Raw genomic sequence first — 12086 nt, 5'->3', positions numbered from 1 at the left:
ATGAATAGTTAGTATGTTACTACCTTTAAAGCGATAACAATGTTTCTTTTGATATTTGACGATAATGGCGCTCTGCTTTCGGTTACATTATTCATGAAGTAGTAGCGGCGCGCGCATCCAAGTAGAGTCAACGTATCTCACAGCGCCATCTGCTGGTGAAAAGAATCACTACACGGTTGCTCCTATAACCGGCAGGCTGCTGTGATTGGGCGCTGTTTTTGTTTTGTTTTTTGCAATATATCTGCGGGTTGTTTTGAACAAGCTGTAAAACAGGGACATTCCAGGGGACAGCACCAGTCGGGGACAGAACACCAAAAACTGTGACTGTCCCCGGCAAACGGTCTGGTCACCCTAAAGTAAAGTAAATCTGCTTTTTGAGTACCATCATGTTTCCTCAGCATTTTTTTTTTGCATTGTTGTGGTGAACGTAAGTGAACATAAAGATGGATCCCACCAAGATTGCTTGTCATTACCGTTATAGGATCATGGAGCCGATTTTAAAACCCTAATGATTGGCACTAATTGGTTGCAATGCTCAACGCATCAGAAAACATTATGAATGACTGTTGGTGTTGGTGGATGGACATGCTGGGGTTAATTCAGAGTGATTGGGACACTTTTTTCCATTGAGATGACTTGGAAAAAATGTCCCAATCAGAATTGACCCTACTTGTCAGAATGGAATTCAATGAGACATCTCATTTTGAGCACATTTTTTTACTGTTGAGCTCAATAATCACATCATCCATGGTGAGTGCACATTCACTGGATGGCTCACCATGTGCTGGCTCAATGTCAAGGTTGATCAATGTCAGTAAAGCTGAGCTTTACTTAGAAATGTTAATTTCCCGTATTCCATGGAATACTATTGATCTGTAAGATTGTTGGATGAAAGATTTACAGTATTATAATGATCTTTATCAATTCAAGTTCATCATTTGTTTGTGTGGTGCCTGCATATGAACCAATGAATCATGCTGTTACCTAAAAGACATTTTATAAGAACTGATTAAAGAAAGAGATTAGCTTAGACAACAACAAACATATGGTAATTTGGAATTCTTAAAGGAATAGTTCAGCCAAAAACGTACTCGGTTACCTATGTAACCTCGGTTCCCTGAGATAAGGGAACGAGTACTGCGTCGAAGACGCTAGGAGTAATTCCTTTTCCCCGCTTATACTGAAAACTTTCATAAAATCACGCAGTGCTATTGCACAGCCATAGCAGTGAAGAGGACACTCGCATGCTATTGGCTGGCCAGTGGGAACTGCATGAACCAATGGCAGAGCGGCATAACTGTCCGAACCAACCAGTGCAATGCCAGCAAAGCTGAGCGCAGAGCCCGCCAAGTGAGCGGGGCATCTGCCTATAAAAGACGCACATTCTGCCATAAATTCAGGTTTAACAACTTAAGTGACGGTCGCCAGACGTATCTCAAGGAACCGAGGTTACATGGGTAACCAAGTACGTTCCCTTTCAAACGGTCAGTCGTACTGCGTCGAAGACACTAGGGGAACTTATTAAATCCCGCTGTGCTTATGATAAGCGTAACGATATGTACTGCCTCACACTGGAGCACTTAATAAAAAGGGCCCCAAACCAGAGTTATCGACACATCCTGATATAGCCCCATGTAAACTGGGCTCACAGAGGCCAGTTATACACTGAATTAATTGAATTAACACTGGAGCATTAATGCACAAGACTCCAAGTGTCACTAGTAAGGGGTGGGCTCACCGAGGCCGCCTACCGTCTTAAAGAGGAGAGGGCTGCATCTATGCACTTCGTGAAAGTGTGGGCGGCTAGGGACAGACCGAATGGTAGGACTGTGTACTGGTAGACCTTCCCGTCTAACGCGAATCTCAAGAACGGTCTGTGACGGGGAATGACTTGGATTTGAAAGTAGGCATCTTTGAGATCCACCCCAAAAAAAACAATCCATTGGGCGAATCTGCGCGATGGTTTGTATCAGCGTTAACATTCTGAAGGGCCATTTGATAAGGACCCTGTTCAGATGTCTGAGGTCTAGGATGGGCCTGAGGCCGCCATCCTTTTTGAAAAGGCTGACTTGCTCTGGGCTGAAGGTAGGGATGGCCTTCCATGGCCTCGGCCTGGTTGTACAGGGGTTTTGTAATGTCGAGTGATGGCGCACTGTGCAGGGCGCCGACCCTAGTGTGGTGCGGAGGAGAAATAATGCTCTTTTGTTGAGTATTTATATTTTTATTGGGTTCGCTAAAAGTCATACAGGTTTGGAAAAACATGAGGGTGAGTAAATGATGACAGAATTTTTTTTTTTTTGGAGATTATATCTCTTTAACGACTTCTTGGTGCAAGCTGTGTCATGAAGTCAGTAGGGTGTGGACACCACACTAGCATGCATAAATATTAAATCAAGAGGTTTACGATTGGAGGATGTTAGCTTGACAATTGTGAAACATTCTCAAAACAAAACTGCTGGTTGCCTCGCTGAAGCTTTCTTTGAATACAGTGACACTCTGTTTCTTGGGGTAATGCAGTGCATCATCTGTACTATACTATGTAATTTCATGACCCAAACATCCTCATTCCAGTCACCGTATACATACTCACTAGACTTAGTCAGCTCAGGAAGTGATGATGGCCACCAAAAAGGGCTGTAATGTTCTTTCTGTATAGGAAGTGAACATATCATGATTGGAAATATGTGTGTGCACTGCATTAGTTGTAGTGGGTGTTTTACAGACTTCTTGTGGATTGTATGTATGATAAAAAAAGATACAAACAGATAATAAATTCAAGAAAATGTGATTTAATAATGTATTTGAAATTTGGGACTTTCCCCCCCAAAGTGTATGAATACACTTACTCATTCTTCATGATGTAATCAGAGCTAAAATAACAAAATATGAAAAAGTCATACATCTAGGTAAAACAGCAAAAAAAGCTCAGAAAAATAAAGACTTGGCAAAACTGGCAAGATCATTGGCATTTGAAAAAAAAATGTATGAGTAACTTTAAGTAACACGTTATATGTGTGTAAACACATCAGGTAGTAGCATAGTGGCTTAGTAAACAAAGTGGCTCATACATTCAGGTCAGTGCTGTGGTTCATTCAGGTCCACATATCTGTTCCACAAGATTATTGATCCTAATTGCTATCACTTTACACATCGATCAGGTATAACATTATGACCACTGACATGTGAAGTGAATAACACGGATTATCTCTTCATCACGGCACCTGTTAGCGGATGGGATATATTAGGCAGCAAGTGAACATTTTGTCCTCAAAGTTAATGTGTTAGAAGCAGGAAAAATGGGCAAGCGTAAGGATTTTGAGTAAGTTTGACAAGGGCCAAATGGTGATGGCTAGACGACTGGGTCAGAGCATCTTCAAAACTGCAGCTCTTGTGGGGTGCTCCCGGTCTGCAGTGGTCAGTATCTATCAAAAGTGGTCTAAGGAAGGAACAGTGGTGAACCGGCTACAGGGTCATGGGTGGCCAAGGGTCATTGATGCACGTGGGCAGCGAAGGCTGGCCTGTGTGGTCGGATCAAACAGACGAGCTACTGTAGCTCAATTGCTCAAGAAGTTAATGCTGGTTCTAAGAGAAAGGTGTCAGAATACACAGTGCATTACAGTTTTTTGCATATGGGGCTGCATAGCTGCAGACCAGTCAGGGTACCCATGCTGACCTCTGTCCACTGCCTAAAGCTCTAACAAGTGGGCACATGAGCATCAGAACTGGACCACGGAGCAAATGAAGAAGGTTGCCTGGTCTGATGAATCACATTTTCTTTTACGTGGATAACGTGGATGGCCAGGTGTCTGTGTGTTGCTTACCTGGGGAACACATGGCCCCAGGATGCACTATGGCAAGAAGGCAAGCCGGCGGAGGCAGTGTGATGCTTTGGGCAATGTTCTGCTGGGAAACCTTGGGTCCTACCTAAGCATTGTTGCAGACCATATACACCCTTTCATGGAAACGGTATTCCCTGGTGGCTGCCACAAAGCAAAAATGGTTCAGGAATGGTTTGAGGAGCACAACAATGAGTTTGAGGTGTTGACTTGACCTCCAAGTTCCCCAGATCTCAATCCAATCGAGCATCTGTGGGATGTGCTGAATAAACATGTCCGATCCGTGGAGGCCTCACCTTGCAACTTACAGGACTTAAAGGATCTGCTGCTAACGTCTTGATGCCAGATAACACAGCACACCTTCAGGGGTCTAGTGGAGTCCATGCCTCGACGGGTCAGGGCTGTTTTGGGAGTAAAAGGGGGACCAACACAATATTAGGAAGGTGGTCGTAATGTTATGCCTGATCGGTGTATGCACATAATGCTCTACAAGGTAAACTCTGAAAGGGCATTGAAGTCTCATTCTTCATGTTTATATCTTTGAGTAGTGTACTTTTAGTGCAGTCTAGAACTGCTGAATGTTAATACAGCATAGCGGGCCATAGGAAGCATCACTTGAAAATGGGGCTGAGGATTGTGGGCATGGTCTCGTTGACCTTCTGCTTGTACAGAGTATATATGGCATCCTTCTTGCTGGTCTTTTTTATGCAGCTGTGGGGACAGAAATGGGTTTTAGAGTCAATCTAAAACATCTTCAATAAAGAGTAAACCAATATTCACTATTTGCTGTATACTCACATCTTCTTTAATATCCATAATGAAAGACAGAGGAGGATGACTCCAGCAATGCCAATGACAACCAGGCCAACCAGACTGAGATGATTCCATGTTGTTCCATATTGAGTTCCATTCTCTTCTGATGGTGGCAGGAAGAAAAAAATCTTAGTAGTGTAAAATACAAAAGGACTATTTACAATATAAGGATCATTTGTAATCTCCTGAAATCTTAGGACTTACATTCGCTTTGTTAATCATACATATTTTCAAAAACTTAAACACATTAAATCATCTTTAAATAATCATAAACACTTAAATTATGAATATTTTTTTAAAAGACCAAAGTGACAGATTTTGCCTAATTTGTTTGTTCCAGATTTGCTTGATTACTTCTCCACATAATATGCAATAAAACCTCCAAAATTAATAAGTCTAACCTGTACACTTTGTTTGGCTCCAGTCACTCCAGAATCCTCCATCAGCGCAGTACATGTTCACCTTTGACCTGACTTGAAAGCAAGTTTTCTTACTTTCTGCTTCCCTCAGGAGGTCATAGGATGTGTCCAGACCTAAATTCACCAGAGTCTTCCTTTGCTAATAGGGAAATAAAGATAAAATCAGTGGCTTTGATAGGCTGCCGAATACCATTTTTGTTTTTGTTTTGTTTTTTCTTATTTTGTTTGATTTGGCTCACAACCTAAATCCAATCTTGGTTTAACAGTGCATTCCGAGATTCAGAATGAAATGCAATTGAATGGCAGTCGTTCATGTCGACAAGTGTTGTCTACAAATTACTGAATGTTACAAAGCAATTAATTTTTTTTCACCACCAAAAAAAAAAAAAACTTGAAAATTGCGTTTCTGAATAAAATAGAGAATTTTAATCATCAAATGGCGCTGGATAGAAGGAAGAAAGATAGAATGATTGGAATACCTTCTGTTCTTTGCCATTTGCCATTAGAGTGCTGCTCTCTAGCTCATATTCCAAGCATTGTTCTGGCACCAGACCACTAGGTGGCGACCAATCTAACTTTAACAGTCCATCAATCTCTGATATTTGCACAGAGGATACCACAGCTGGTTTTACTGCAAAGAGAAAGAAAGTGAGAAGCAAATAAGGAATATGTTCTCAATGGGCTATACTATTGAGTCAGATCAGGTGCTCATTCTGTATATTTCTCTCTCGTTAGCTAAATTTGCAGTATTTACACTCAGTGAAATTTGTTCTGTCAGGTATAAAACAGTGTGTAAGTTAGTTACCATGGTTTTGGACCTCAATAGAGAAGTAGGCTGTTCTCAGACTTCCTGCTGGAGAGGATCCATTTACACACATATTAAACTTGGAGAACTCTAAGAGTGATTCCCGCGGAATTCTGCATCCTCTCCGAACCTCAGATAATATGATGTATTCTGGACATTCCTTTGTTTCTTCCATTTCCATGTGCCTGGAAAAACAAACACACACTCGTCGTTCAAAAATGTGGGATATCAATGTAAAACTTATTTGTATGTTTTTTTATGTGCATCACATATTTTAGAAAATAAATGATGCATGTCATTCATTTACACTAGCAAGAAATTATGACTATATTAAGGGTAAGCCCACGTTTAAACTAAAAATGCGTACATGGATACATCCATGCGTACATCCTTTCACATGGATCCTCGAAAATGTCTAAAAACGCTGTATTATAGCCTACATGCCAGACCAGCAGGCAAGGTCACTTTGTTAAGAAACATTATGCGCCTATAGATTTCAACAGTTCTGTCCACATTTTCAGCAGCGCTGGTTCTGGAAGTATTTCCTTCCATTCATTTTTCTCAGGGATTTAAAAAAGTATTTTTACTAGTATTAAAGCCACGAACCAAGCCAATCTGCTACAATGTGAATCATAACATTACAAACTTTGATTTGAAGTTTTTGAAAATCGGACAAAATGACAAAGCCTACAAGACTGTAGTAGGCTACTTAACTGTTTAGTGAGGAAAAGGACAACAATCACATGAAGTATTGCGAACAGCATAATCAAATTAAAAACTAGTTTACAAATGTTGATTTTATATTTATAGCTATATATATATATATATATATATATATATATATATATATATATATATATATATATATATATATATATATATATATATATATATTACGTTTATTGCAATATATATTTAATTGGAATGGGCGGAGCGAGCTATTTTGGTGCATGTTGCTTTTTTAGCCTCACGGATTGGTGTAATTTTTTTTACAGCATCATGGGTAAACACTAGGAATTCTGCTGTTAAATACAATTATTTTAAAAATAAGCTGAAATTATGTGGCTGATGGCTTCGATGGAAGCAAATACAATGATTTACAACCTCACAGTAGGCCTGTCTTTAAAGGTTTAAAAGTTAAAAAATCAATTTCCCTTTGATGAAAATGAAAGGAGTTTTTACTTCTGGAACTCGACTGTTGTACTCTATAGACTGAACACATACTAGGCCTTCGCATTTGCATGATGTCACCGTTTTCTCAGAAAGAAAACAACCAAGCAGTCCTGTTTTGACCTGTAGTGCAGTGGAATGTGCTTAGATCCTTAAGGTTCATCCATTACCACAGCCTAATTGGCTTATGTTGAACTTTGCCAAATGAACATGTGTATACTCTAGTGAGCATAGCACTTCATTTCTTCTTCCACAGAACAGGTAAAACAGCAGAAGCTTTTGCATTTAAACACTGAAGTCTATAAGGCCTCATATTCAAGTAATTCCAAGTAAAAATTACTTTTTGTCATATGCTTCAACCTGTCCTCCCTTCTCCCTGCAGGCACAGTGCAACAGCCCTTAATGTATCCGTGAAACTGGAATGCTTTAGTTATTTAATATAAGTAACATTCAAATGGGAGTGCTCACCAGTAATATAGGTAGTGCTGTGAATTTGGAGGCGGGACAGGTCCTGGTTCCCAGGTGCATTCCATGTACTCCTTCCCATAGTAGACACAATGAAAATCTCTTATTCTCGATCCTGCCATACCTGGGACAACCACAGTTTAGGTAATTGAGTCAATCAATTTTTGAGTCAATTGAATCAAAATTTCAGGTAATTGAGTCAATTGAATCAAAATAGAAATTAAACAGAAAAAAAAAATAGATTTCTCTCAATTAAGTTATTTAGTAGATCACACACTCACTGCTGTAAGGAGATGCAACATGAATATAATATTTTAAAAAAGAGTAAGCCATTTAAAATAAGACAACAGCAATTTAATAAACCATTTAAATGTATATTTATTTGCAACAATGAATGCTCCGTTCAGATTTTGTATATTTCAAGGACTACTTAGCCTCACTTCTGATTGGAATTCACTTTTCATGTCATTTGATCGAATATGATAGGCTATATTGTAACAGTATGGATAACTTTGGAATGATAATTCTGCTTGGAAAGACTAAGTGGTGCAACAGCTGTTTCACTCCTCAAAAGCATTTTTCTTAATGTCTAAACAAGACATAAGTAATATATTGCAGATGGGTATGTTTATTCCTCTTGGTAGTTTGCTTATGCAATACATTTTAGATTTAAAAACTGCATGGGAACAAAGAAGTGGAAAATATTCACATGCATTAGTTTAGAGATGGTTACAGTTTTGTGTAATTATTTATGTTTCAACAATAAATTTGTACGTCTGAAAGTCTGAAGAATTATGTCACGCTCAAAGAAGCTAACATATCAGCATGTTTTGTTGATGTTTGTTGAGTATTCCTGAGGAGTCTGTCTGACTGACCATTTCTATTCCTATAATTTGTTATCATTGTTTTTTTTTCTGGAGCTTACAATCAGATACTTGCAAAAAAAACACAGAAACATAGTTTTCAGTTAAGCATGCAATTGTAGAAATCGCCGCCAGCCATGAATAATAAAGATGAAATGATTATGAAACTCGACTGGCCAAGTGTTCTTAACCACAATAAAGCAACCGCTACATATCAAATAAAGCTGCTTTTACAAATAGGAGTCTTAAACACCTGAGTGTTTTTACTACACATATTTAAAAGAGGCTGCAAAGCAATATTAGAATTAGGATTAGGTTTTCAGTTAGATTTCCTGCAATAACAATAAACGATGTATGGCTGTTGTACGCTTCAGTGGGGTAGAATGGTTTTTAAATCGTTACCTGCAGGTTCAGGTATGTACACCCTCTCTGTCTCCTTCCCTTGGACCTCTGTCTCATTGGTGCAGGCACACTTTAACATGGTGAGCATTTTCACCGTGACTGGTTTCTCAAGGTCAAACTGGGCAGCATAAGTCAGCTTGACAGTGCGGACACTCTGTACAACACAAAGAGAAGAGCTTGTAAGAATAATGGCATAATACGGAATTAAAAGCTGCTTCGTTCTAAGGATGCTGTACAAAAAATATGTCTCTCCTGAATACTAAGTATATCGCCCGCAGGGAGAGTAGTTGCATTAAATGAAAAACAGATTTTTGACTCTGACATAAAGGAGTTTCAGACTGAATTTTCATCGAAGTCTCGGTTTATGAAATGGACCTTTGCGTTTACTGAACCACAGTTTTACAATATGAGACTTGGCTCTGAAACCAGCCTTGCCCTTGTCTTTTTTAGATGAAATCATTAAATGCTTTTTACAAATTGAGTTTGTGGTTTCACAGCAGATACTCTACTAATACTCTAATGAGAGTTAGTTGACATGTTGTTACTTATATTCAACGTAATGTTCAAAAGGGACCATCAAAATAAAGTGTTACCAAGTTTGCTGTCAAAACAAAATTGCCAAGTGCAAAGACCAAATGTGGGTATTTGGACAGGCCCATTGATACAATGCATAACAACAAGTATAAAAGTTCAGAAAGATTAGATTTGTTTGACATGGCTGATACTATGTCACAATAATGAAATACTCCCATAGAATTGAGAAAACGATCAGGTCCACCACGTTTTCACAGAAATGTTTTTCAGTGAAGTGAAGCATGCATAAAGTGTGAGGTACAGATGTGCTGGCAAGGCCGGAGAAGTAAATATTGTTTTTGCTGAAAGAAAAACAAATAGTGTGTGTTCTGCAAATTCTCAAGGATTCCTACCCTCCATCGTTCGTCATAGGTGTCATAGTATCGGAGTTGATATCGTACTGTGCAACCTGTCAGGTTCTGAAGGCTGGCTGGTTGAGTCCAATGAATACTAAGGTATCCAAGGAAGCCAGGGTCTGTTATCTCAATATTGGCAGGTGGATCCACTGTGGAAAAATGAATACTGTATGTCTATGAACAATGTTATTTCCACAGACAGACCAAGCATCTGTAATTCTGAACTCTAGAGGAGTCAGTCGCATGAGTCAAGCTGTTTTGTGTGTAAGGGCATCAGTTGTGAAATCCAGTGAATTCAGCCAAAGTATCAGTAATCTGTGACACAAAGTCATGTCTGTCCAGTCATAAAGTTAGACAATCAAGGAAATTATGTCAAAGGAAGCTTAAACAAAATAATAGATTGTATTTGAGAAATATCAAACTATTTGCTTAGTATTAGTTTACCTACTAAAGCTTTGATAAATGGCATGTTCATGCAAATACTGACTCAGAAGGAGCAGATACAGAAGGAGCAGAAGTCTGGAATTGTGCCTATTTTTTAATAATTTCATTGGAATCAGCCAGGAAGCTTACCAGAAGCACCACAGGCCATGATCTCTGATGTGGACACGGGGTCCCGAGTCAGCAAAAGCAGAGTAAATGCAGAGAGCCATACAGGAACCATTTTCGGCAGCAACATGTCCTTTATCTGTGTCTAGAGAGGGAGAACGCATCGAACATGCACACCAGTTATCTCTCTTCACACTTGTTTTAACTTCTTTTCAAAATAATCCTGATAAAACAGTGCTTTTTTTTTTTTTTAAACAGAGGTGAGGTTTAAATCACCCACACAGTCACAAATCTTTTTTCCACACGTGGTTTGAAAACGAGTAAATGTTCACACACATTAAACACTCACGCACAAGGTGTGGCCTCTTTTTTGGTTATAGCCAGATGAGTTTATAGATTTAACCCTAAAACAGCTGTTGTGCATCACTGTGTGTTTGATTCATTTTCAAATAATCTTCTTTAATGTTGCACAAAAGGAAAAAAAAAGATCCATAATGATTTACTATCCCCTTAAAGGGAAATTCTGTCACCATTTACTCACCCTCAAGTTGTTCCAAACCTTTGTTCTGCTGAACACAAAAGAAGATATTTTAAAGAATGTAACCAAGCAGATAGAGCAAACAATTGACTACCATAGTGGGGGAAAAATACTATGGTAGTCAATGGTTGCTCTATCTTCTTTGTTACAAACATTCTTCAAAATATCTTCTTTTGAGTTCAGCAGTACAAAGAAACTCATACAGGTTTGGAACAACTTGAGGGTGAGTAAATGATGACAGAATTTTCATTTTCGGGTGAACTATCCCTTTAACATATTTGCAATTATTATTTTATATATAAATATATGGTATAAATAGAGGGGAAAGCAAATTATAAACCATAATAATTCAGCATATGAATGTAACAAAAACAAAATATATTTTGTTATATTAAAATACAAATATTACAATATTATATAAAATATATAAGAATTTCTTTATACATTCAATGATCAGAGAAGCAGAGTAAAAAATATAATTGTGTCAGTTATACAGTTATATTTTCTGTTACCCTGTATTCTTTTTAGGAGGTCTGGTTTTTGAATATAGAGTGAATTCAGATAAATGTGTCCACTTCAGTTCAAATAAATTCAGTTTATATTATAAATAAAGCAGATCTGAAAAGGTGCTGAGAAGTGGAAAGACAAAATATCCATGTAGCCTATGACGAATAAAAAGCTGAACAAAAGATTAGAGAAAATAAGTAGAGCCTACTCACTGTCCTGTGATAGAAACTCCTGATGGTATGAGTTGCCTTATGATGGACTGAATGAAACCATCTCGTGTTCTTATGTTGTATGAACAGCGCTCTCTAGTTGTGACTTGTGACTCATTGTGCGTCTGCGCGCGAGATATTTACAGACTGTCCAAGGTAGACAAGAAAAAACATACTGTTCTATATAGACTACTAGAGACAGTCTAACTATAAAAAGAAATTGAAACGTTACATATTTGTGGTGGTGGCATGTTAGGTTTAACAGGTCGTTCGAGATATACGATTTTTAACAAAGGGTTATTGTTACTGCAGCTCCATTTACACGGAGCAGTTGTGTTCGAGTATTCTGTCGGTGTGTGTGTGTGTGTGTGTGTGTTGCTCTGTGAAACATAGTTAGCCTGCTAAGTGTTTAGATGTAGGCTCTGTTTATTCGCATTTCCCCTTATGTGCAGAAATGTGGCCGCTACAAGCAAGAAAAAGGGAGGGGGAATGTTTATGTTGAACATGAGCACTGTCTGAGCCATTTATTTTCCTAAATGTAAATGATAAATGTTTACTCTGTGTTGCATGCTGATTGAAAA

At 38.5% G+C, this 12086-nt stretch overlaps 1 protein-coding gene across 1 annotated transcript; it reads right to left on the bottom strand.

Annotated features, from left to right (window-relative positions):
• Positions 1-2206: 2206 nt before the first annotated feature.
• il13ra2 (interleukin 13 receptor, alpha 2) lies at positions 2207-11879 on the bottom strand. The gene is made up of 10 exons (XM_079814481.1): positions 11509-11879; positions 10276-10396; positions 9700-9851; positions 8774-8927; positions 7512-7632; positions 5874-6058; positions 5548-5699; positions 5051-5207; positions 4635-4752; positions 2207-4547 (listed from the first exon to the last, which is right to left on the bottom strand). Exons 2-10 carry the CDS (start codon positions 10379-10381, stop codon positions 4448-4450), a joined length of 1245 nt encoding a protein of 414 aa, XP_079670607.1. The 5' UTR covers positions 10382-10396; positions 11509-11879; the 3' UTR covers positions 2207-4447.
• Between the last annotated feature and the right edge of the window lie 207 nt (positions 11880-12086).

This window comes from Gobio gobio (genome assembly GCF_949357685.1).
Source record: "Gobio gobio genome assembly, chromosome: 4".
NCBI classification, from domain to species: Eukaryota; Metazoa; Chordata; class Actinopteri; order Cypriniformes; family Gobionidae; genus Gobio; species Gobio gobio.
The sequence above is the reverse complement of the archived record's forward strand: the minus strand, read 5'-3'. Positions and strand labels throughout refer to the sequence as shown.